We start from the raw sequence: 27,463 nt of genomic DNA on the forward strand, positions 1-27,463 counted from the left end.
TGAACCACCCCTCATTTCTTTGTATTTTTTGCTTGGAAAATGTGATTTATTGAAATGTGCAAACATACATGGAAATACATGAAGCAAAAATGGAGTTTGTGCAATTCTAACAAGCTTGAAAGTCAATATGTAGTACGAATGTAGAACTGTCTTAGGCAGCTTTCTCATCCTTTCTTTAAGTGATCCTCAAAAGTAGTTCTCCAGGTTTTTGAAGGACATTCAAAGCTCTTCTTAGGATGTTGGCTGCCTTTTGGTCCCACACTGCTTCAGTAATGTTGAGGTCCTGACTCTGGGAAGGCCAATCTATGATTTATTGTCTTCTTATCAGTCTATGTCTGTGAAGGTTCTCAGTCATCCAGCTCATCGTAGTCTAAGGAGCTTGAAAAGAAAAGCGTCTGGACTTCTTTAAGTGTCCTTGAAGACGTTTCACCTCTCACACTTGTGTCATGGTCCTTTTCTGCATTTATAATTCCATCAACTTTGAAAAGATTCTCAGTAACACTGTCTGAAATGCATCCCCAAACTGTGGCAGAACCTCCACGCGTTTCGCAGATGGCTGTAGACAGTCACTGTAGGACCTCTCTCTTAGACGCCTCTCTACATATTTACCACAATTTCAACCAAAAATGTCAAATTTTGGATTCACCACTCCATCAGACCTGAGTTTCAGTCCAGTTCTTGTGTGAATTGGCAGACCTCAGCCTTCTCCCCGTTTCCCCTTCCTTAAGTTTCTCGACAGGCACCTTTGAACTGAGACCATTTCTGATGAGTCTTCAGGGAATAGTAAAGGCTCAGATGCATCTTTCCTGTATAAACTCTTCAATGGATTTTCTCCTATTTCTTAAAGATTTGACTTTCCCACCCTGTCCATTGCTGCCATTTGTTTTGTCTTTTGCTTATCCAGTTTCCTCAGCATGCAGAGATATGCAAACATTTTCAGTTAGAAGATCTTTGGGAATCACCGTGTTTGTGTACAATATGTGGTAAAGATAAATGCAAGAAAGCCTTCTTTACTTAAAAATATAAAGACATTTGGGATGACTTAAGACTTACACAGTACCATAAAGTTTGTGTTGTTTTTGTTTTTTAATGCAATGGTCAATGTGCACATTTCTTTTTTTACACATATCACATCTTCTATTAGAAAAGTGAAAAGAATTTGCCCAAAGCATAAATTAAGCAAATTTTTCTAGAAGACATTTTTGCAAATTTGTGTATGTTTAATAAAATAATTACCAGTTCTCTTTTTTAAAAATGCATTTCTATCAAGCATGTTATATAGAGAACCACTGACCAAACTGATAAACCAACTGGGAAAGTTTTTAAGGTAATATCTGTCTTAATATTTAAAGGCACTTAGATTTTTCTGAAAAACTACTTTGGTAGCACATAACATCTACCACTACAATTTATGTCCTTCTCTGTATTATGAAGGTTTTTACAGATTTGTTTGCTTACAAGACCTCAGACCTTTTTTATTAAGTATTATTTAAAAGAGACTTTTTTAGGCTGTTGATAGTATTTTCTAGTACAAGTAGAGGCAGTGGAAAAGATTGGGCCTGATCTTTAACATCATATCTAATGTTTGCTTATAGTTAATTTGCTGCTTTACAGGCAACAGAAAATTTCCTAAAGCTCAGTCATCTTTTTAACATTCAGTTGCAGACTATAGCCACTGGTGGTAGCTGTTTCCTATTATATTTCAAGGTATATGTATGAGTGCCCTAACCGTCTCTGCAAGCTGCACACATGGACTAAGAGCCCTTCCATCTGCTCAGATGCGAGGGACGTCCCTGTTGTAAAACCGGTCACAGAGAACATCTGCATTGTTTGCAGCTGCGCTTGCTGTTGTTTATCGTTTACTAGAAAGTGCTCCTATGCAGCAGGCCCACTGCAGTCTGCAGGGACGATCACTCCAGAGATAAAACAGTGATTCACACTGAAAGGTTGTGATGTTCAAATTCTGCCTGTGCACCTCAGAGCCCGATGAAAGAAGAAGCATGAGAACTTTTTTTTTTTTTTAAAGTCTGCACGAAACGCGGGGGGTGGGGGTGGGGCATCAGCTGTAATGGGGGTGGTTATTTTAATATTCTGTGACACAGAACAAACATACAGTCATTTTTTTCCTCTTACACGCTCCAGCCTCAGCTGAACAGAGGTCATCATTCCTCGATCATGTGAATGTCTTCCAGGCCTGTGTTAAACTGGACTTCTGTCCACCTCTATGCTGCTGTTCAAACCATGTGCTGTCCATAATTCTTCTTCTGCCTGAACGTGACACTCTCGTTGCCTTCTCCAGCCAGTGGTTTAATAAAAAAGTGAATGATTAACAGACAAGGCAGCCGGTGACTCTGTGTGCTACATATGAAGCTGCATCAAATGTTTGCTTTTGAGACAGGACTTCCTCTACTTGACACACGTTTTACTGATACTCACACCAGAGCAGCAATTAAAAACAGGACAATCTTCATCTAACAACCCACCAAGATGGGTCAGGTTAATATCAGTAGAAAACACTTCATTCAAAACACTCAGATGCTAATGGTTCTTAAGCTGTTGGTCATTAACAAAGCCATTACTTAATGAGCAGTAGCTTTTATTACCATTTACCAGCTGTTAAGCATTTAAATCACTCTCAGAGATCCTGATTTGTTTGTAATTCATTCAGAACAACTGTAATGAAAAGAAATATGTTTCTATCTGCAGTGCTATATGTTTAGCAGCATGGCTTTGATTTCTCACCTCCCCGACCTTCATCACGTATTTAAGGAATGCAAGACCCATAGCACAGGAGAGGCAGCGTATCAATGGCAAGGCGCAGGAAAACGAAGGTGTGTTGCAAAGCGGCTTTGCTGACATGGCGCTGTAGACTGGTTAACACACTGTAAAAAATGTCCAACTAGATATAGTAAGTTTTCAGCTGAGCCATCACCTAAACTCCATGGATTACATCTCATCCAACTATACTCACTTGCAAACTTTCCCATGTTAGAATTTAGCATCCATTGCTATCCATGTTTTGCTTTATACTTTGTGGAGGATGGAGGACATTAAAAGAAAAATATTGCACCTTAAATGATTAAAACTAAGGACTTTAATGCTGAGTCAGGATTATGTTCTGTTCCAGCAGGAGGAGAAACGGGGTGTGAAAAATTACACACCAGGGTGTGAATAGTACACACCTTGTTTCAGTAGTTTGTAGAAACAGCTTGACCAGCATTACTTGAATGCTTTATGACTTGTAGCCACTCTTCTTTACAGCGTTGTCAGAGGTCTGAGCCTCTGAACAGTCACCCTGACCCTGACTCTTTTTCAGAATTCTGTTGCATTGTATTTGCTGATGTGCTTGGTATGATTGTCCTGTTTCATGACCCAATTCCAGCTCTACTTTAGCTGTTGGACAGACAGTTTAACATTTGACTCTTTGGCATACACACAAATGCAGGGTAATCAGGTCCTGTGCCTGCTAAGCAAACCCAAATCATCACCTCTCTACTACCGTGTGTTGGTATGGGGTTGTGCTAATACGCCTTCACTAAATGCAATGTGGTGCATTACAGCCAAACATCTCCACTTTGGTCGTTTGTCCAAGAAAATTGTTCCAGAAGTCTTTTGGTTTGTTCAGTTGAAGCTTTGCAAAATAAACAAATAAGGGTTCAATTTGTCATAGATGCCTTCTCCAGTTTAGCAATATTTTTGTTAAATGGAAAATTTTTTTGTTATATTTTAAAACCTGCTATGGATAAAATTACTTTTTTAATTATGTCCTGATGTGCAAAACCCTTTAACTGAGCCTTGAATTTCCCTTAGTCACTGATCAGATGTATATTTGCCACATAAGTGTTAGAAAAGTGAAACCTTATGTCAATAATAAAAATTTTATATGTTAGGAGTATATTAAATACCTTAAATTTTAGTTTTAGCTCTGGACTATAGATACAACAATATATGTATCACCTGGTTTCAGGTCCCTTAACACAATATCAAGAGAAGAAAACCCAAGAAGCAACAGCAAAATATTACAAACTATCTTTATTCTACATTTTTATGTAATTTACTTCAATGTACAGTCTAAAGGATAATTTGTGGAAACACACAAAACACTGAAGAACATAAATTGATATGCATAAAAACAAAAGTTTACTAAAGGTTAGAAAATGAACAGTGGAGTTCTTGCACCTGTTAAATACAGATGCATTCTGGGCATCAGAACACAAGATAAAAATCTTCTAAAGCACTGTAACCTATTCACCAGTCTTTAGTTAGTTCCAAGTCGTAGTGACAGGTTTATGAGATATTGTATAAAAATGAACAAAAAAATGTTATATTTTTTAAAGAAAATCATATGAAAAGGAAATGGCGAGGTCTATTTACAGTTCTGTAAACAGAGACCATTGGAAAACACTAGCTTAGAAAAGTAAAAATCCCATGATGCTGATGACAAGTAACAAATTATGATACTTAACATGCTAGTCACATTTCCCTTCATTTTAAGATTTTTTTTCCTTTTTTTTCTCAGGCTTACAGTTTGTTTTTTCTCTCTATCCTCTCTGTGTAAACTACACCGACAGCAGCCTCACATAGAAGTCAAACTGATGCTACCATAACGGCCACAGCGGAGCGGATACTGTTGTTATTTTCACATGAAATGATGCAAAGACAGTCACCTCTTCCACGCTGGCAATGCAGCTGCATCATGTAGCATATCCAGTTATTCTATGTTCAAGAAACAAACATCAGAACATAAAATATAAATATTTCACTTGTAAAAAACAAACAAACAAAAAAACAAAGGCTAAACAGCTGTAATATGTTCATATATGTTCAACATGGTTTTATCCAACGCATTAAGCACATTCACCACTACTCACTCCACATCAAGCCAAACCAAAAATCATTCCAAAAACTAAACGGCATGTTCCTTCCCTTTTTGTGGCCTAAATCAAAAGGCCGATCCAACACACTGAAGACAGAAGAGGTCGAGACTTACTTTAAAAAGGTGAGGCAGCTTAACGTTGCTTTTAGTGGATGGTAGGAAAAGGGGGAGAAAAAAGTTGCTGTTTGAAAAAAATAATATGAGGCAGCACTCTACCTTGTGTATGAACACTGATGCCACTGACATCTGCATTAAAGATCCTGAAAACATTTCCATCACCTTTTCTTGATGATCAGCAGAGTCCAGTATGAACAAAATCTGAACAGTTTTAATAATTTAATGGAAGATTTTTTTCTTTCAAAATTCTTTTTAAAAACGAGAAATTGAACTAGCAGGGACGTCATTAACTTTTTAAACCAATCAGTATAGACTGACATGCATTCCAGTGGCAGTTGGCGGGTAGTTTGGTCATTAGGTAAGTTTGCGTGTGCATTTTAAATGAATCTGATTGGTGCCATTGGAGAGGGGCTCAAACTTCAAGCAGAAGTGTCACGTTTTGTTTCCATTGTCACATTTTCCTTTTATCATAACCCCTACTAAACCACCTCAACCAAAGTTTTCAAAATTAAATAAAATAAAACTTTTGATATTGATTCAAAAATTGTTTTTCCATTTAGGATTTAAAAAAACAAAACACCTAAGCAGAAAAGTCCACATAACACAAGTTGTTTCAATTATTTAAGCTATGAAGTCTATAACAAGCTTCATAGCAATCACACAGTGACTGCATAAATGCAACCTGTCTCCAAACATTTGTGGTCCAACGTGGACTGAAGGTATTCAAATAACTAGAGTCAACATGTTGCAATCAATCTGAGCGCATCTCTTTCCAAGACGCGACTCAGCTGGTTACCAGCTGGTTGTATTCTGGTTAAATTCCCATAAAACAGGCAAGGTTGCAGAGCGCTTATGTCATTTTGCAGTTCAATCGCTATCCAGCAGCAACTATGCCACCATTTGTGGAAGAATTTCTGAATTTCTATGAGGCTCTGACTGGACTCTGAATGCAAGTAGTTAATATGAATTTCTGCGTATGTAAACAGAAAACAAATTTGCAACAGATTTGTGATTTTGCAAATTCATCACCATAACGTCAAAGACAGACTGACCCCATTTTGCTGTTGCAAACTGATAACATGTTGACTCATTTTGCTATTTTATCGCCATCTTAACACAAAACACACTTTGAAGAGGGCAACTGACTGTGACTGGTCGCAGACATAATTTCCATAATTGAAGAAATCATTTCAAAGGCAACAATTTGGAAGTTAATTGCACACGGTCACAATCATTTTGGTCGTGCCACATCATATTATGCAGTTTTTCCTAGTCCGACTGTAGCGTAATAGAAGTCGTATAAGACGAAGTGTGTAAGGTGTTTTAGAATAAGTTTTCAGGAGCTTTAAGTTTAACAAGCTTGTATTTTGTTGCAACGATCAGAGCAAATGCAAAATCAAGCATTTAATGTTGGAGCACTTCACTCATTTCTGACCTGTGAACACGATCTACAACACATAGTAGTGTTAAGAAGCCCGCTAGCAAAATACTGTAAACACAGTTCATATTTCATCCTATGAATGGCATGATAATACTGGACCTGTGGATAAAAATCAGCTAAAACTCATTAGACCTTTTCAATTAAGTTTTTTGTCGAAAACACTACTTTCATTACATGCCGAATCCACTTTCATGCTCTTTCCTTTTTTTACACACTTCGCAAAATAACAAACTTGAAGACCTTGTACTGTACACCCCCCTTACCAAAAAAGAAAAATCTGATAAATGAAAAACTTACGTTATACTTCCAAAACAATCAAGCTGACAAATACTGCATAACAGCCCGCTCATGGTGTTGAACGATTAGCTCATCTCATTTACCTTACAGGTATTTATAGAAACAGTACTGTGTTTCGGGGTAGTCATAGAGACTAAGGATAAAATATAGATACTCTGTCCTCTTTGTTGCTTGGTAACAAAGCATCAATTCAATAGCCTCACTTGTGTACGCCTAACCAAACTCCAAACAAGTCAAAGAAGATATTCATCTGGGTATCGAGTGGTGCGAGCTTGTGCTTCAGTTTTGTCCAACATCTTCTTTGCTTACCGTCACTCAGGATGCTAAAGTCTGAATGAGTCTACCGTGACAGAAACACACACAGAAATACTCTTACATACAAGTTACAGCTCTATAAGGACAAGCAAATAAAACAAAATGGATAAAAAAAAAATTGAATGTTGTTCCCATGTTGCATATAAAAATGTTTAATGTCTGCACTGATTTTTCGGCACTTACGCCGTGACTGCAATGTGCATATTCTGTCAGTTTGTGTTACACTTCAAACTACAGTAGAAAGTCCAAACCTGGTGGATTAAACCGTAAACATGACCAAAACTAAGTGATCCACCAGCAGGACTTAAAACTCAGCGTATAAAAAGATAAAGAAACGTGGTGTGTGATGTCTGTTTGAGTGTGTGTGCTCTGTCTGTCTGCTGGGAGAATTATACAGAAATCAAATGAATTTACAAATCAAGAAGTTTGTGTTTGTTTTCTTTTTTAACTAAGCTCATACAGGTTTTGTTTAGAGGACCGAGCATGCAGTCTTCTGACAGTCATATGATCTCTCTTGCTACTGGTCCTTTACACTTATCCTCAGAAATTTGAAGAATGTGTACGTGTGTGAGCGTGTGTGATCACACATATGCACACTGGAGATGTTTTCCCCTCTCTGCCTCGCTTTGAAAGCAATCACTACTTGACTCTACTAGGAAAGATAAGAAGGCAGGAACGGGAACATGGCTCCCCTCTAAAGGTCCTATTATATTACTCTTCTTCTTCTTCTTCCTCCTCCTCATCATCATCCTCATCGTGACAGTGAGTGATCTCCTGGGGAGTCTGAGGGAACAGGTTGGGTGGCTTGATCTCGCTGAATGAGCGGGTCAGCTGGTTGCGCTTGCACTCTAGCTCTTTGCAGTCGCTGCAGTGGGTGCGGTTGCGGGTAGCCAGCGGGGACTCTGTGTCGATGTCCACGTGGGTGTGTTCAACTGTTGACTCATGGGGCATCTGGAAGAGGAGAAATAATTTTTTACACAACAAGAACACAGTTAACCTTTGAAATGTTTTACAAACAATGACAGATCAGAACAGACAATATTTTAGTATGTGCATCAGTGAAGTGTGGCAATGTGTCTGCATCTTAAGGGTGCGTGGTTTCATTCAATTCCCCCACTTTACATTCAGATACTCACTAATATGTGTGACGCTCTGAAGAGGTAGCTGAAGGGGTAATACAGCAGGTTAATGAAGGAGGCTGCATACAGGTCGGCGTAACGCATCACTTGTGAGGCAAAGAGAGTCTGTCTGGAGCCACTGCGGAACAGGCTACCCATCATGCCATAGCACATGTCCATGTCATGTGTCACTTTCTATAAAACAAGAAGAAAAAGAGAAACTGGTAAGCCTTCAAAATCACGTCAAAAAAAGAGGGACACTGATTCATTAACCCTGGAAAGTACGGTTAATAAATTATTTGGGATGTCGTATTTGTTCAGTGAAACAGCTGAATCTGCATCTTTTTCCGATAGCCTATGAGAGACAAACACCGACTGAAAGGGCTCTTTGATGAGGCGGTTTAATGATTAGTCTCTATGAAACAAACAGCACTAAAACCACATAAGCAGCACATCTGTTGTCATAGCAGCAGAGGTCATTAAGGGTGTACCTTGATTCTCCTCTGGATAGTGCTGATATCTGGCCTTTCATTACTGCTGCTATCCAGATGCCTGAGAAGGAAGCAGGAGAAAAACGATGAGGACTGGGTGGGGGTGTGGATACTGATATCAGCCTCCTGAAAGATGAGTCAAAGAGGTGGCGTAACAGAGAATTGCGCCAGGCTATAAATAACGTCAGTGAACCTGCTTATCAGGTGCACACTTTGACACTTTAGACTTTACCCTATTGGCCCTGTGGGTTTCTGTTAAATATGCAGTATCCACACATGTATGCAAACAGACACTGTCACAGCCGAGAGCAAAGAGCAGCAGAATGGGAACCTGGGGGGGGGGGGGGGAAATGAGGCTAAAGGTCACAGTTCTTACTTGTAGAGTTCTGCCAAGAAAACATCCAGGCCCTGGAGTTCCTCGAATAATGCTGGAAAACAGAGGGAGAGCGTGAATCTCTCTCTCTTCAGCACATTTGAGTGCATGTACAGTTGCTGTACAAATATTTGAAGTTTTGAGAATGTATCCTTTGAGAGTGAGATCATTTACAGGTTTTTGTTTTGCACTTATAGATGTAGTTTTTGCACAACATTTTACATTTCAGATTGCTATTAAAGATCAAGTCCTTTCTGAGACTGAGAAAACAAGCAGTAAAACTAGCCCTCCCACATGTCTGCACACTATGTGTTATTATGAGTCAAGTTCTTTCTAGACTCACAGCTCTTGTCGGTCCACACGTGAAGCTCCTGGGCCAGCTCAGGTATAACCAGGAATGTTCTCCAGCCTTGACGTTTCTTGGATTTGAGGATATCTCCAAAAATATGGTCCCCGATGTATACTATGTCCTTTCCCTTGGCCCCCAGCAAGTCACACACAATGTCTGAAGAGCCTGAATGACAGTAGCGTGTTACCAACTATGTATGCATTCTTAAGGTCCACGAATGACAGATGAATAAAGCCTAGCTCAAAGAATGAATGATGAAACAAATAAAGCCTTACCTCCAGAGTAGACTATCCCATGTTGCAGTGGTCCTGTGTAGGTTCCTATCTTTAGACGTCCTGTTGTCTGAAATGAAGAAAATAAATAAGTCACTAAAAAGTGGGTCTGAATAACCTAAGTGAAGTGAGTGACTGTTTTTGAATCATTCTGCAATTGCTCCATCTTCCTGAGAACAATCATTTAATTACTTATGCACTGATGGCATATTTTTAGGGCCTTTACCTCTGCGTTTTTCTGGCATAAATTCATGCTTAAATTTACATAATGTTATGCGTTTTAAATCATTGTGATCATTGCCTTCCCATTAATATATATGTACCAAAATAATTGACATACAGATTTTGTCTAATTCGACCCTAGAATGGATCCCAGGTTGAACCAGTGACTAAATCAAAAATGCAAACTACGCTCGAACGACTATCTAACAAAAAATTCACTCATGCACTCTACACTGTTTTCAGTAAGCTGGCCCTCAGTTTGAAACAACTGGTGTGTTTTTGGAAAACAAAACGAAGAAATCCTGAACAGCCCTGACTGAACAGCAAATAAGGGACAGATTGTAAGCCACAACATAACACATGCCAGCTAGGGTTCACTTATAATGTCTTCTCTGGCCAGAACTCTCTCTTCTGATTTTGCTTACTGTGTCCACTTGTCTGAGCACTGTACCCTCTGCGAAGAACAGCGGTTTCCTGGCATCCACCAGGATCAGATCAAAGTAGGACTGCCAGGGCCGGTGCGGGGTGCCAGGCTGGGGTGGATGGAAACACACAAACATGAGTACAAAGATAAAACCATGATGTACATTTATGTTTGACAATAATAAAAAAAAAAATCGTCACCAAATAGAAATAGAAAAAATATGTTTTACCTTTGGGCCATGAGGGAAGTCGAACAAATAGGTCATGATTTTCTGTAACACAACACAACGTCTCTAAGTCTGATGCGACACATACTTTGTTCATAAGCTAATACACGTGTTACCGACAAACTGGTAGAAAACTAATAAAAGGATCTCGGCATTAACTTACTGGCATCTAAGTCTTTCACTGTTATTGCATTACTGTTTTCCCTAATCAGTAAGTTTCCACCATAACTACACACACACACACACACTTACATCAGTGTATTTGTAGTCACTGTTGGTTGCCAAGAAAACCTTGGATACTTCATTCATTCGGCTGAGAAGAAGAGGCAGCTTTCCCTGGTGGGAACAGAGAAGAAGAAAAGAAAGAGAAAGAATGAAGCTCTAAGCATCTTTACAAACCAGCCTCTTCACAGACTACAAGAGTGTGAGACACTGTGTGTGTTTTCTCTGCAGCAGTGCACTCACAGTGAATACAAACTACTTACATCTTTCACCACATACTTCTCCAAGTTCTCCACAGTCTTCTCCTTCAGCGTACCCTGCAATGTGAGACAAAGGGGTTAGCAAAATCATCAATAACTATAGATATCAGTGAATAATGCTGGATTTCCAAAAACGCTGATAAAAATTCTTAAAATGACAAGTAAACCTAACTCCTTTGTTTAAAATTGCATTAACATTGGTATAATCTTTCTATCCATTATCATTATGCAATAATGCAACATTTCAAAAGTTTAATCATTAGCTTTAAGACATCACTGAAACGTGCTTACACATCTTGAACTCACTCCCTTTTCAGCGGATGCTCAGGGTGATGTTCAATTTTAGCACACGAAATTTAAACAGCTTTCTAGTGTCAAACTCTAAAGAAAAGATCACTATACACAATAAAGATCAGACATTCTAGTGAAGTAACATTTTAAAGTACAGCTGTATGGTTAATAGCAGTTTGGAAGCAGTAATTGGTGATGACTGCTGCAGAACCTTTGGGACCTTGTGTTGTTTAGTTGTGGCATAATCAGTGGTAGTGTTTCAAGAGTATCTCTAATTCTTCTGTAAACAACTTGTCTTTTTGCAAAGGTTTAAAAAAATTGGTTTACAGTCTAGGACAAATATGCATGGTTTAACTGCAGTTTATTTTGGAAACAGGTATAAGTACTTTTTAACTGAATATAAGAAGACATAGTTGACAGAATTTTAACTGTGAATTTGTGTTAGTATGTTAGTGCAGACTGAAACATATGTGTACAGAAAATATATGCCTGCATATGAACGATATGATGAATGACATTATTATTAAGACAGTCTCAAAATTTCCTGTATATGTCGTCTTCACAAATACATATCAGATAAAAACTGGGAGACATTATCCTGATGTTCTTAAGTAAATATTACAAACTTAACTGGATTCTGTCAAGAGACTCGATTCAGACATCGTATGAGGAAAATTTTACTTGGCTTGTTGGTGGCTGCCTTCTGTTATCACATTATGTTATATTTGGCCAGAATAAATAAGGAAGGTAAGACTTCCACCAAGACAGAGGAAGGGGTATCACAGAGATGTCAAAAGTATGAGAGGTTGTGATGATATAACATGCCAGTATGTTTATTTCAATTCAATTATTCTTTGCAAATAATAACTTGTCCTCAAGATATAATTTATGCACTCTATTTCATCACATGATCTAGTTTTAGTTCCAACAAATCAGATTAAATCTTAGTGGTTGCATGTGTTTTACCTTGAAATGGACCCAGTCAACAGCATCCCGGACATCCTGGAACATGCTTTTAAAGGACATGAAGAGGTCGCCATCTTTGAAGCCAGTTTCACAGCTGGGGGAGGGGAGCAAAGACACACACGTACACAGCCGTCGGACAGGCCATAGTTTTATAGAAGGTTTTCAAAAACATGACATTTGTTTTTTGTTTGCTTTTAAATGGGATAGCCTTCCCTTGTTGGAGGGGTCCCCAGCCAAACAGGAAAACATTCTCCCCCTAAAAGACCAACAACCAGGTTTCAGAGGACAAAGGACATGCAACCATTCCAGATTACATTCTCAAAAAAAAATTACAGGCCATTAAATCTCCTTACTTTAACAGTCAGAGGATTATCTTGTTGTTATATCAGGATTTCATTCTCTGCAAATAGTTAGTAATTGTTTTTATTCCTATCTGAATTTGATAAGAATCCATACTTTTTCACAATTGGTAGAACAGATTAATAGATATAGTAATTGTAATCGAAACGAAGGGTTATTTGACTGAACTCCCATTGGATTAACAATAGAATTAGACGAGATTAGCAGCTGAGACACCTGAACCCTCCCATGCGTTAGGGCTTGCTCTTGACCCTTTGTGGCTTGCAACTGTCATGGTCTCATCATGCGGCGCCCAGAAACTTGTTGCAGGCCAGATAAAGCAGAGAAAGGTTTTCTTACCTGTCATATCTATCACAGTTGGTGAAGAAATCCACAAGGCAAGCAAAAAGGTAGGTCTCTGTGAAGGAAACAGGAAGATTGGAAGATAATGTCAAGAACCTCAGTGAAATTATTTGCCGCCCCAGCCTTCCAGATTTAGATTCTGTTGTACACATTCATCCCATTCTTCTGTATGGGAAAGTTCTTCCCACCACCACCACCGCAATACGTCAATTTTTATCATCGGACTTAAACACTGGTCTTATTGTTAAGCCCACCAGAGACTTGACTTTATTTAGCAGCTAAGGAAATAGAGAGGCAGTCTGTAAGGTATGATCCATTTTATATAGCTTCACACTAAGCCGCCAGAATCACCAGCAAGGCCAGAAGCATCATCCATGACCAATCCTCCCTTAACATGACCTTTTCCATTCTTTTCCCATTGGGCAAAACCATTACTAGCTGAACATATTTAGGGATAATACTTAACTCCAAGCTATTAGGCTCTTGAAGATGCATTGAAGCTCTTATTAATTCACTTTACCTACATCAGCTTGTGCTCATATAATCGAAATGCATTGGGCAGTAAAATGTGTATGTATGTATCATGCATTTGCAATATTAACTGTACTACTTGCACTATGGAGTGTTCCCTTCTGCAATCTGGACTATATCCTGTTGCACTAAAAATCACTTTAAAGGTAGATACACTGAGCTACTATGGGCTGATCTGTTATATGCACTTGTATTTTGTATCACGTTGTGCGGTGCTGTGTGTTGTGGAATGTGTCTTGTTTTATATGTGAGCACACCATAACAATTCCTATCAGTTGTTTTGTTGAAATGGCTACAATAAGCTTGAACTTGAACCCACCTGGCAGATTGAAGAGGGTGTTGAGGATATAGAAACGCTCTGTATCATCTCTCTGGATAAACTTGTTGGGGTACCGTTCACGGATCTCTGGGCTGGAAAAAGCAAAAAAGCACAAAAGGGAATAAAATGTTTTATCAAATGTTTATATTTATGATGCTTGCTTGTATGCAGAGATCTGTGCATTTTGAGGGGGAATGTTGAAAATACCTACCCTCGCAGGAAGTTGAATCCATGGACACAGACCAGGATATTACCGTAAGCATCAACCTTCAACAAGTTTCCATACATGGTATCAAACACAAGGCCTCTGAAAAAAGGAGCAGAGGGATGCATGATTTTGCAATGCACGAGTAAAACAGCCTTTCTAACTTTCTAACAATCTTGGCACTTAAACTCCTGTCACTTGTTATCTTTTACTACAAAATAAATACAGTGACACTGAACTTTGCACAGGTGATGGGGTTTTTCATACTATTACTTGGCTAAGATAGATATCTCAGCTAAAAGGTTATCTGGACTACAAAGTTTAGAGATTAGGCAACAGAAACAGCAGTTGGTCAATAATCTGATGGCCACGATCAGCCTCATGATGTCTGTGCAGAGAGATGGGATTGGTCTCACCTGGTGGGAAATGATGGGTCATAGACGAAGCTCAGGAGCTCCTGAGGATAACCGATGGACACTAGCCGTTCCACTGTCAGCTCAAAGCCTAATGATTCATATTCAGGTGACTTATACACTACAAAGGAAACACATGCACATTAGTTTAGTAAATAATGCCAGCTGCCCATAAAAGCGTCCTGTAGACACTTTAAAAACTGTGAAATGTTACATGAAAGTAGTTAATATTTTATAAATACATACATATAGAATCAAACAAATGATTGGTTATCAATATAACAGATTTTAAATCAGATGTTTAAAAACTTTTTCCCCTGTTTATTTGAATTTGTATTTATTACCTTTTGTAGGATAACTACTTTAATATTGACAGTGATGCTGTACTGAAATGGTATCGATCTGAAAACCTGACTCAAAATTATACAAACAATGTTGTATTTAAAAACCCCAGAAGCATAGCCTGTGGGGTGATTCGATGGCAAACAATGGTTAATGAGGTGATATGCATTTTGTTGCACTTACTCAAGTTACACAACAAATAAGTTTGAGTTTTCAAAGGCCACCTTATCCATTTGAGATCATCTTGTCTGTATTTTGTCAACAACATGTTTTCACTCTACTGGAACATCCCCTCACACCCAATGCCCTTCTCAGTCCTGGCTACCAACACAGACCAGGATGTTCTGCATGTAAATCCACAAAGAAAGAGGATCGGGCGGGCAAATGAAAAATCACTTGATGTTAAGCAGTGGCTTTAATGAGCCCAACTGACGAGCCCCTAACCCGTCACTGCCAGTGGTAGATATTTACCCCAGGCTAAACGAAAAGCGAGACAGGAGTGGGCTCTGGAAATTAAAACATACAGTGATGCAAGGCTAAAAAAAGACTGGCAGAGGATTAAAATGCTTTCTGACAGGGGGAAAGAATATGTCAGATGTTATAAATATAAAACAGAGAATGCACTGGTGTTAATGCTTGCTTTCTATACCCCCAGTGGGGTGGTGGAAGGCCCCTCAAGGGTTTGAAATATTGGCTGATGATACTTAGAGAAGAGTTAGTTGGAGGGAACAGCACTGTAGGTCAAGCAGGAAAACATCTGTGTCCTACTCTGGAAAACGTGTGTGCATACACAAGTCCTGGGTTATACAGAGAGGTGATAAGTACACAGAGAAGTACAGGAAAAGCCTGGGTTCAGTAAAGCTCTGTTCTTTTGTTGACACCTTTACTCTGTAAGCATGAATTCAATCCAATTTCATTTAAACAGCGCCAAATCACAACAATAGTCGCCTCAAGGCGCTTTATATTGTAAAGTAAAGACCCTACAATAATGCAAAGAAAACAAAGAAAACCCCAACAATCATATGATGTAACTGCATGAGGCAGTTTCTGCATTTTAATCACGTAACCTCTTGTAGTTCACCCCCTGCTGTGTTCTCCCAGTAAACAGGGTTTGGGCTCTCTGCCCAGAGCAGCAGCAGCATACACCAATATAACTGCATTCCCCCCTCCTCTTTGCTTACTTGTAATATTCCTCATGAGTTGCTACAAAGAAGCCTATTTTAAAACCTGTTTCCCCTATGTCACCCTCTTCACTTGAGGTCACTGGGAGTCTCTCTTTACATGTTGTCTTTTGGAAATTAGTACATCCCACACATAAAACAGAATAAATCAGGAAAATGGTTTGATATATAATAATTATTCTAGACAATTTTAAAACCTATGGGACAGCTAAAACTCCCTACTACACAAAGTTAATATTAGGTCAAAAGCTACTAAAGTTCCCCCAGTAATTGGCTTAAAATGTCATTTTGTCCATAATGTTACTGTTTAATGAAAGTGCACCAGCCAGAGTTAAGTTTGGAATGAACTATGGTTAGGTATTTTATGTTAAAAGCCCTTTACATCAAATCTTCGAACTGTGAACTGTTGATAGACTATCGTAGAACTGTATTTCATGAAAGCCACACCCAAGACTACATAATGCAACATAAAGCTGCATGTTTTAGTAAATGAGACATCTGAGATGCTCATGTTTACTGCATTTTTTGTAAACAGGAAGTTGGGTTATTGTTGTTTGCTGTGTCCTTGACTCTCTCCCCCTGTGGTGGGAACTTCAGAGATCTGTTTCCCTTTTTATCCCCAATGGGACTGATGCCAGATAATTATACTCCCACTGCTGAGCAGCAACGTATGTCTCCAGAGTTTATAGGCCAGGCCACCACAGGCCTAGATGTAACGTAGACCTCTTGCATACAAGATAAACAACCAGCAGAAAGCCCTTCTGCTGATAGACCCTTATCTCCAAATCAGATATAGTGTGTCGTACAAGGAGACTCTATCTGACCCATTTCACACAGCAATAATTTAACTTGTGTCTTAATATTTGCACAGAATAAAGTGGAAATGTAGGCCTCTGTGACAAATTTGCAACACTATGAAGCATATTGTGGGAAAAATTAGAAAGCTTAAACATTGCCTCAGGGGCACACATTCCAGCCAAAAGTCTGTGAGAAAACTAGGACAAACCTGCTTGTATCTCTCACTGCAATCTGGGCCTAAAACTGTGTTTGAGCAACTTTCTGCAGGGTGTTACGTGTTCCCTTTAGGAGCAGAAGAACAGATGACGCAATGTTGTCTCAACATTGCTAATTCAGTTTACAAAGTCTTACGAAATGTATGATATTTGCAATTTGTTTGCACTAAAGCTTTAGAATAGAACAAACTTTTCACCTCTTCTTATCCTCGTGTTGAGCAAAATGGCACAAAATGTCTCATTCTGGAAGTCACTGTACGTCATTACACTGATGCATGATGACAATGCATTATGAAATTGTCTATAACAATCTAAAATACTTATGCTGATATTAAAAACAAGCCCTGAAATCACATTTTCTTTGACCGTCTTTATTCCAAGAGCTATAGACAGTCATATGAACACAAATACTTTAATTTTTGGTTAATTAGTTCGTTTACGTTGCATTTCTTTTATAGTCTGTGCTCTTCTCAAACGCTTGAAAGGGATAACAGGAGCACAGCTAGTAACAGGCGATGGTGAGGTCTCCAAGAACCAATCGTAATTTCTCAATATCTGAATTAAAATGGAATTCCCCTGTTGCTGGCATAGTGAAATTTGATTACACAGCAAGCTTTATGAATGGATTAGATTGTTGCTTCTTTCTTGAATACATTTAAATGTATCAAAAATGCTTTGACATCTGAAACCAAGGTCACAAGAACTTTAAAGGCACCTTAATAGTTTTTTTCCTTCGCATTCCTAGCAATATTTCCTTTCCAAACTTTACCTTTTTTATTCGATACATAAGATGTGATTTTTCTGAGCTTTTTAAGGTATTTTAGTATGTCACTGTAAACACAAGGATTAATCCAGAAAAACAGAGAGAATTATCTTCATGAATCAGGACATGGAGTGCATTTCCTGCTTCAATCACAATCGCATACCAAAGTAAAGAAAAAGTTAACTTATTAAAACGTTTTATAATATGACCGTTATCTTCAGCTTAAATTCACTATGCAGAACTGCAATATATGCTGAATACACACAATAGTAGTCTTTGCACAGTGTGATATATGCCAAACTGATTACAGTTGACAGGGACTGTGTTTAAAATTCACCCAAAGCCTCACACAATCTCCGAAGATAAGCAAAATCATTACATTAGGTTTTGCATACGTTCAATTAACTTAAGGGTTTTCCCCAAAACCCACTATTTTTTCAAAATGCTTAATGACTGCGAAAAGAATTACTGAAAAACTGCTCTTGGTTTCTCTGAGTTTTAGACTTTCTTTCTCTGTTTGGAAACACTCGACACACCATAGACATGCCACAATGAAGGCTGTGAACTCAATAAAAAACACAACTCTTTAATCATGTTGACAACTGCTCCAATCCACTCCCAATATGTTACACTCAGCCACCGCGCTTGTTATGCAAAGAGTACATATTTGAGAACTGCTAGCTTAAAATAGCAAAATATCTTCAAATCTTACAGATTCTTGCCAACTTATCTACAAGCTGAGACAGGAGCCCCTCATCTCTGTAGGAGCAGCACTGTAGGCAACATCTTCACATCATCAGAAGTGGACAGTGGAGATTGAAATAGCAACTGATGTTTAGTTTTGTCATACTTTCTAAACTATAATCTGTGTTTTCATTTGTTCATGTGTACCAAAATTTCCTGACAGATATTATTGAGTTTTTACATAGTGATTTAAAAAAATAAATTATGTTTCTGCTTTAAATCTCTATTTTTATAATCCCAATCTTTCTTCCTTACCTTTTTCCATAAACATTGCATGCAAAAAGCAAGTAATATTTGAAATGTACATATTTCAGGCGTGCTGCACATCTGAACCGCCTTCTATCACATAGCGTTGCATGTGATTAAGCAACAGTCAATCTGAGGAAGCAGTTCTGTGATCAAAATGTGAACACTCTCCAAAGATACACGATAGCCACCCTTCAAGCAAACATTAACACTTGGTTATGAGCTCCCATAAAGAGAGTCATGTCAACAGCTGAGCATCTGTAAAATCTCTTATACCCCGAATGGTGATAGGGGTCCAGAGTCAAAGAAGAACTACAAGTGACTCTTGTTCTCAGGGGAGCCGTCATTGCTGAACTCAACAAACAAACGTGACCTGTTTTTCAAAGTCAGGGAAGATTTATTTTTAGATGTGTAGAGACCGAAAACTGGAGCTGAGTCACAGAACAAAGTGGCATGAAAAATCAGGATATTTTTAGCCAGGTTGCTAGCCACTAGGAAAAAGAACATACACAATTAAGTCTGTGTTACAGAGAGCTACTGCTGGCTTAACATTTCGTTATCCTAGTGTTATGGCATACTCAGTGTATCACTATCATTGACCTAAATAATACTTTATGAACAACAAGCTGTGGTTCAGGGGCAATGGTAGGGTACCCAAATATAGAGCTGAAAAGACAGGGATACTATAGACTTCAACATCTACACCAAACATGAGGTCACAGCACATTTAACAGCTAGGGAGTTTTTTTCAGCTTCTAAAGGCACATAAATAAATGCGCTCTCAAAATCTAAATTTAACGTGACAACCACAAAGTTGGTTTCCCTTTCAGTCAATGCCACTCCAAGACACTTTTATAGATTCATTACATAACGTTTATCAAGATAGGAATGGTCATTTTGACAAGACTGTATTGTTGATGACAGCACAGACGAGCCATGTAAACTGAGAATGTGCTATACAACACTCCAGCCAACTTGGCCTGCATACCAAAACCCTAAAAAGTGCTGATTAATTAGATCAATAAATTGATCGATTGTTTATTAAATCTAAAACACTTTTGGACCGTATATAATAAACGTCTCTTAAAAACTGGCAAATTTAGAAGTAAAAAGAAGTAAAAATGAAAAAAGATCAAAATCATAAAAATAATTATAATCTGACTGTGACTTTGTCATTGGGTCTTTTCTTTTCAGCTGTTATGTTGTAGAGTTAATGGTATGCTTGGGATCATTGTCCTCTTGCATGACCCAGTTTCGGCCATGCTTTAGCTGTCTAACAGATAGCATCATCTTTGACTCAGGTATACAGAGTAGTTCATGGTCAGCTCAGTGACTGCATGGCAACCAGGTCCTACAGTTGCAAAAAACAAACAAACAAAACCCCCCAAATTATCACCTCTTCACTACTGTTCTTGACAGTTGGTATAAAGTGTTTGTGCTGATATGCTGTACTTGGTATTCAAACTGTGCATTATAGTCAAAGAGCTCCACTTTGGTGTCATCTGTTCAAATGTCATTGTTCTAGAAGTCTTGTGTTGATTTTCTGTTTGTTTGGGTTTTTGGGTTTGTTTGTTTTTTAATTTGGTTTTAAAAATTTCTTTCCATTGTCAGAACTTGGGGTAAATTTGTGGGGTCCTCTCCTGGGAAAACTGTGGCATTGTGATAACACATGTCAATTGTTCAATCCAGAAAACTGCCAAAACGTCTGCTTTTACAGAGGTGGTCCCACTTGCTGATGATCAATTAATCAACTGTATCCGATTAGCACCTGGACGCTATTTACAGTCTTAAGTCCAGGAACCATTTAGGGTATAATTTGTTATAATAGGACTGCATAGTACTGTGAAATCTCTTTTTCAAATGATAAATAGGCATTTTTTTCCCTCCGATCACTCACTTCATTAGTTAACTGATTATCCAAACTCTGATCTGATTATGACTGATTGTAATTGATTGTGTGACTGTGTATTTAGCTTACCTGCTAAAGTGTAATCCATATCAAAGCCAAAGCACTTAATCTTCTCCATTGCCAAGCTTCTGTTGACAAAGATTCTGGGGGGAAAAGGTTTTTGTAAATTTTATGTAATCATCCGCAACAAATTATGACTCATAGCAGTTGCCCCAAGTGAGAAAAAGAAGAATGTTATCCCACATATACATATCCAACAACTATCATTTTTTCTTCCAAGTACAACTTTTAAATTTTATCAAAAGGTACATCTATAGATTTACATTTTATCAAGTCAGGTAATTTAGACTCAGTGCATTTCACTGTGCATGCATAGACTGAGGTGTTAAAATAACTGTGAAAATCAAATCTAGAAAAATACATAAAGCAAATGTAAAAAACACAAAAATAAGAGTGTAACTCTTAAAAAAATAAGAGTGTAACTCTTATTTTTGCATTCTTTTGTACAGTTATGATTACAAACCTCGGTGTCACCTCTATGAGCTTGCAGTTTGAGTTTGTTTGCCAAAAAAAAAAAAAAAAAAGACTACACCAAATAAACAATGATATAGGTGATTTATAGATTTGACTGATAGCTATAGCCCTATTCTTTCAGATTTTCTGTACAGTCTCATTACTTCAAATTATTCTATCCACATAAATCATAAAATGAAAATATGATAAGTTCTAACATGGACAAATCTTGTTTACTGTTGGGTGTCCTTGAGTGTCTAATCTAAAGGTCAGAAAAAAAAGATGAAGTTACTACCACTACTACTACTACTCCAAATTTGGCAATTACCACACAGTGTAAAAGAATAAATTCTGTTATTGTGTTAGGTACAGAGCCTTAAGAAGCCAAAAGGCAGCTTATGACAAGTACTTAAGAAGAGCTTACCAAGTCATTTCAGCCTTATTAAACACCAATATATAACACATAATTAACTACATTTTAGGTGCTGTAATGAAAATGAGAACTAAATATCCATTTCAGATCACTTCATCTTTGTATGTACTGGAAATACCATGCGAGGATGATGGTTCTTTGATACTTTCATTATTACAAGTTGTTTGTTTCTCTAGAGCGTATTTTATGAGATCTACTTGCTGGCGTGTTCCTTAACGATAATAGTAAATTAATACACATAATTAGTTCTGATAATATCTTAAAATACTTTAATATAAAGTGGCCACGATGAAAACCAGCGCTTCGTAGACACAGAAAATACAGCCACACACTGTCTGCGTAACTCTGACTGCTAGCACAGACCTACATAACTTATCTTCTACAGCTGTGACATAGTTGAAATTCTATACAAGTCAATATTTAATCATACAAGAACCGAAATATGTATCAGACCAACAGAAAAATCAAGAATGACACTAAATTAAAAACAAGGGTGAACTGATACACAAGTCTAAAACTGCAAGGCATCTAATCTTCTCATTTTTCTGTGACAATGGTCTATTTATCTTCACCAACGTCTAAATCAGTTGTGAAATACCTGGCAGCGGCTCCATAGTGAACAAGTTCCCATTTAGAGCAAAGTCCACGACACGACTGGCAATGCATTCTGTGTGAAATTAAACCTCGGTTTGACTCTCCGGTGGTCTGACACTGCTCCAGCAACGCAGGGCAACAGTGGACCCACAAACAAAGCCCCCCTCCCTCTCTCTCTTTGCTGTCTTGCCATTCAGAAATTTTCTGACTTGTTGCAAAAATGATTGTGGCCATTCTGCGTCATTCTCTGTTGTTGTGTGCTGTCAGTCAGGGTTGTTGTGAACCATGATGTTTGTGGGCCCTCAAAGACATCTAGAACAATCACAAGTCGGGTAGAATCAAGCACGCCAGTGCCACAAGCTACAGCTGCTTCCCATTACTCACATCTGGTTGAATATACACATTTCTCGTTGGCCTACAACTACTGGTTATTTTTTAAATTCATTTTTGTGGCCGTGAAAACTGCCAGTTGTGATTTTCAAAAGAAAATTACCTCTTCAAATATCCTTAGACTTCTTTATTCAAATAAAAATGTAATTAAATATGTTTATGCTGTAACTGTTAACAAAGTTAATAGTACTTTTTACTTTCTTTCTTTTTTTAATGTAAATCCTTTCTTACAAATAAATAAATTTTGTAGATGAAATTAAGCGCTACTGAATCTCAAACTGATCACCTGTAAAAAAAACCAAAAAAAAAAACCTGATTTGCAAATTCAGGTTAACGACCTTTTAAACTTGAAAAACGTGTACTCAAATATCAAAATGCTATATCAAATTTGATCATCTATATTTATTTTATATATTTAGTTGCTTATAAAAAATGAGCCTATTATGGCCTTATTTTGACATTTAACATTTAACACTGGCTCATCAAAATAGGATGTGCTCCTCATCAGCCAAAACAAATACAGTCAACATTTCGCAGGGATGAACAAAGGATTTAATGTTTAAATCTTTTCTATTTCTGTTTTGCTGGTGCCATTATGATGTAACCTCTTGCCAGATGCCTGTGGGAGGGGTAGTAAAGAACGGCCATAAATGATAAAGCGTGCCCCTCCTAAGATCAATTACTGTAGTCAGCCTTGACTTTGGCCCTGCTGACATCAGTATTGCTTCAAATAGCACCTACAAGTGAATCCCTTAATAACTTTTACTCCATCTGAGCGCAGCTGAAGAACAATCAGCCAGATTTTTTCCACTGCGCTTTAATCTCATGCAGACAGTGACTCGAACGTTTATCTGCACTGGGCAGAGCCATCAGCCCCCTGCAATGTGATATACACAGAGTGCACTGTTTCGGCTGAGCTCTTACTTTTTTTGGAAAGGCCTTTGTGAGTCTGTAAGATAAACAAAAGGTCACGCTTAAATCAGTAATGATTTCACTGACCAAGAACTTCTGTCACATTGTTTCAAAGAGCACCTTTGAACTTTCACTTAGCACTGCATGTGTAACCCTTTGCTGGTTCATAGTTCATAGTAATGATTTCACTGACCAAGAACTTCTGAAATCATTACTCATTTGTTTGTTCTGCATGTGCTGCTGGGGAATAAATCAACCAGTTCGGTTGATTTATTCCCCAGCAGCACATGCAGAACAAACAAATGAGTGATGGTTTCATAAACCTTGTGAGCACTGCATATTATATAATAGCATGGAAGAAAAGCAGTACCCATTGTAAACATGCCTTAGAGTTAAACATTGAAAAGAAACACTCATTTTATTGCTCTGACAGGGAATAAACCCCTGATTATGTCAGTATAACTGAACGGACTTTACTACAAGCAGGTAAAGGAACAAGGATGTTTATAAGTGAAAAGATATATTAATGGTCAATAAAGCTACTTACTATAAAGTCAAAGCCATAAAATCCCTGCAAAACCAACTACATGTTTATTATGCTGAGCATATCTGGATCTCGAGTCGTCCATTTAGCCCGTGGGTCTTGTCATTCTGCTGATGTTTCATGAGTGAAAAATTTTGCATAACAGCTACAAAGACCACACCCCAGTCACAATCAATTCTATGAAACATCTAAGGCAGCACAGCCTGCTTCACAGTCGAAGTGACAAAGAGACATAGCCTAGTACATGCTGAGCACCAATGGCAGACTACAAGTAAAATAAGACGGGAATTAAACTGGAAAACACAGCACGCTAACAGGATAATCACAGATATAATCACAGATTAGTCAGTCACTCTGTTATAATGACAATAAGTGATACACAATGTAAAATCTAAGAAACGCACTTTAGTATATTTTTAAAATGTATGACATGCTTTGCCATGGTGAAATAAATAGTAACAAGCTACTGTCATAAACTGTTGGGGAATCCAAAGACCGCCCAACACAACTCAACTGGTTAAGTCATGATTTGAGTTATCGTTGTTATAGTTACTTAAAATAACTATATGTTACTGTTGGTGTAAAAAATTAATTAGTCAATCAATCAATTCTTAACGGAAATACAAAAAACCCCAAATACATTAAAAAAAAACCTTAAAGAAACAATGTTTCTTACTAAAGAGAAAAACATCATTACAAAATAAAGACACAGAGGCAATACCTTTAGTTTTAGTTTCAAATTCCTAAACACATTAAGTATGAGGCAGCAGTGTGAACTGAGTCTGGCACATGTACATAGCTGTGAGTCAAATCCTGTATTGTAATAACTGATCTGAACTTTATAAATTTGTCCTTTAAAAGCAGACCTACATTATAATAACCAAAGACTAGAACTAACACTGAAACTGAGAAAAATAAAACAAAACAAAACTAAACATTTCCAAGCAATAAAAGCTAAGCTGAAACAAACAAACACACTCGTGAAACAAAGGAAATTTAACTCAATTTCTTTGACTACTCGCTGATGACAAATTGGAAATAAAAAGGAAACAAAAAACACAAATATAAGCTGTCCGAAATTAATAATGGTAGTTTCTTTAGTGTCCTGATGTCTGTATCACAGAGCGGCCCTGGATTCCTTTGTGGTTCTGTATATAACTATGCAATTCATTCTGTAAACGCCTCTGTGGTGGGTGGCCATACAATCCATCATTTTAACAAACAGAAACTGCATATTATTAGTTTTCATATTACAGAATGGACGTCCACAATATTTTATTATTACCTGCAGATTTAACCTCTGAATGAAAGCTGAATTATGAGCACTATTAATCCTTATATTACAAGCAGTATATTCTTTATGTTGCGCTGACAGCCCCAAATTACAAATGCTCAAATCTTCCTGAAAACTATCATTCATTTACTTTCATTTCTATTCATAATTCAAAATCATCAGTCCAGGAGTTTTATTTGTTTTTTCCACAGTAGTCTCTGTCTGGCTGCTTAATCTATGCTGTGAAATGTCAGTGTGTCCCTTGTGGATGTTTCATACCTGTGGTAGGGCTCCCTCCTGTACTTCTTCATTGTAAGGCCGTCCATGTTGGCGGGCAAGTCTGCATAGTTCTGCAGTCTGTCACTCCATGAAGTGGTCATCTTTCTAACTGTTCAGTCTCTAGAGACAAGAAGAAAGAGACACAGAAGGCCTAAATGTAAGTTGCTGAATATCCGTGTTGATCAGACAACAAAAGAGGGAAAAACCCCCATTAGAAGCAGCAAAGTCTGTGGTGAATAGAAATATAATTCAATCACACTTTGTCCTTTAGACTTTAGAAATGGGATTATGTGGATGAGCTAATCAAGTTCCAACCTGTAGAAATTGAGTGGTTTAAAACTTGGAAGGAGCCAAACCAATATCCTGATAGTTTGGTTATCATCGCCTAATTATGGTGTTTCCTGTGTAATTATCAAACTAGGATTAGATTACACAGTGGAGGGTGAGGACCTACTGTATGTAAAAGTTCAAGCCAGATTAAAATGAGAGATAAAACAAAGACATGTGATACAGTTTAACATGGGGATCATCGTAGTCAGAATCTGAATGGGTCCTTATTTGGTTATAACATCAGATTGCAAGCAAAAAAGCTGAGACCTAAAAAAAGAGACATATGAGAAGTCTTGTGGATTTATGCTCCAGTGGAATGCAAGCCTAGTTTCTGGTTTTGTCTTTTAGCTTAAAAGGCCAGTGTTGTGTGTTTTTTTCCTCTTATGCTGACATGCTGTCATTCCTGTACTGTTGCTGGAGAGGCTGCAGGAAGGAAGGGTAGAGATCAGCTTTCTTCTTCTTAGTGCCAGCACAAAAGCAAATGAGAATCACATGCTGAGGCAAAGAACTGTCAACAGGGCCACAGACATAAAAAACAAACAAAAACCACTGCAATCAGTGTGCAGCTTCACAGAACACAAAACAAAAGCTTCAGCTGATTTCATCTGAAACCTTATTTTAACTGTTCGTATTTAAAAACAAGTATGGACACAACTGGTAGACAAATCACTTTTTTGTTATTTTACAGCTTGTTTGCTTTCTTAGCTCTATCTTAATTGCCCATGTTGTGAAATGGGTCCTATGGGGTCAGAAGGAAGCTCTGGCTTGCAAAAATCCACAGCTAAGCATTACGAAAACCTGGTCAACTCAACAGTACTGCAGACAGCAGCTGAAAAGCAAACATAACTTAGAGCAGGCTTTGTTTCCTATGCTCAGTCTTGGAGAGAGAGCGTGGATCAACGAGTACTGCAACTGTACAGCGGGTGAAGCTAACTGTCACTTGTTTTTGGCGAAGAAATCACGCCAGCTCTTTCTTTAACTCCGCAGTCAGAGAAAACAACGGTGAATACTCACAGATTATCTGAACCTAATGTAAAAGTATCTCGACAAGCTAGAACATCTCGTTCGCGGGGTTACCGAACAACATCCCGTTATTTACCACCGGACTACGGGGCTAGCTAACACTCCGCTCAAACCGCCTCCGTCCAGCTCTTCTTTATCTGACATTGATGCGAAGGGCAGCCAGAGGTGGTCCAGGCACAGCTAACGCGTTAGCTGGCTTTGACACAAAAACACGAAGACTTGAAACTGTGGGAGCAGATTTCACTTTGTTCAGCTGCGGTTGGCGTTACTGTACTCACCTCTGAGTTCCTGAATAAAACAAATGCGCCGTCTGTTACTCTGAGCATGCGCCTTGAGCTGCGTGCAAGTCGCAGGAAAAAGTGTATATTCTGACAGAAAGCTGTGGGCGAAGCGGTGACGAGTACTCTGCAAAGCCAGGTATGTAATAGCTGTCCGTGCCCTGCCTGCTCCCTGCTGTCTCGCTCTCTGCTGCCAGCTGCTGTTATGAGACATTCAGAGGGCGGCGTTAAGTTCTGTCTATCACAGAGGGGCGGGACCATCAAGC

The 27,463-nt window shown here is 38.2% G+C and overlaps 1 protein-coding gene across 1 annotated transcript; it reads right to left on the reverse strand.

Moving 5' to 3' along the window:
* Positions 1 to 4,017: 4,017 nt before the first annotated feature.
* On the reverse strand, positions 4,018 to 27,410 carry nt5c2b (5'-nucleotidase, cytosolic IIb). Its single transcript, XM_085460138.1, has 18 exons — positions 27,198 to 27,410; positions 25,567 to 25,686; positions 20,698 to 20,771; positions 14,434 to 14,551; positions 14,024 to 14,119; positions 13,813 to 13,904; positions 12,960 to 13,017; positions 12,261 to 12,354; positions 11,007 to 11,060; positions 10,774 to 10,857; positions 10,525 to 10,566; positions 10,297 to 10,404; positions 9,653 to 9,719; positions 9,372 to 9,542; positions 9,032 to 9,083; positions 8,656 to 8,716; positions 8,183 to 8,359; positions 4,018 to 7,997 (listed from the first exon to the last, which is right to left on the reverse strand). Exons 2-18 carry the CDS (start codon positions 25,665 to 25,667, stop codon positions 7,758 to 7,760), a joined length of 1,689 nt encoding a protein of 562 aa, XP_085316264.1. The 5' UTR covers positions 25,668 to 25,686; positions 27,198 to 27,410; the 3' UTR covers positions 4,018 to 7,757.
* Between the last annotated feature and the right edge of the window lie 53 nt (positions 27,411 to 27,463).

The sequence above is a fragment of the Copadichromis virginalis genome, linkage group LG6, assembly GCF_057382275.1.
Source record: "Copadichromis virginalis isolate Kocher_CV1m ecotype Utaka linkage group LG6, C_Virginalis_male_GT1.1, whole genome shotgun sequence".
Classification (NCBI taxonomy): domain Eukaryota; kingdom Metazoa; phylum Chordata; class Actinopteri; order Cichliformes; family Cichlidae; genus Copadichromis; species Copadichromis virginalis.

Bases quoted from the DNA above. Each gene is read 5' to 3' on its own strand.
- nt5c2b (XM_085460138.1), bottom strand. From the start codon at position 25,667: ATGACCACTTCATGGAGTGACAGACTGCAGAACTATGCAGACTTGCCC. The intron at 20,772-25,566 runs GTATGAAACATC...TTTTCCCCCCAG, and splicing joins AGGAGGGAGCCCTACCACAG to AATCTTTGTCAACAGAAGCT. The intron at 10,405-10,524 runs GTAAAACATATT...CATCCACCCCAG, and splicing joins ACTTCCCTCATGGCCCAAAG to CCTGGCACCCCGCACCGGCC.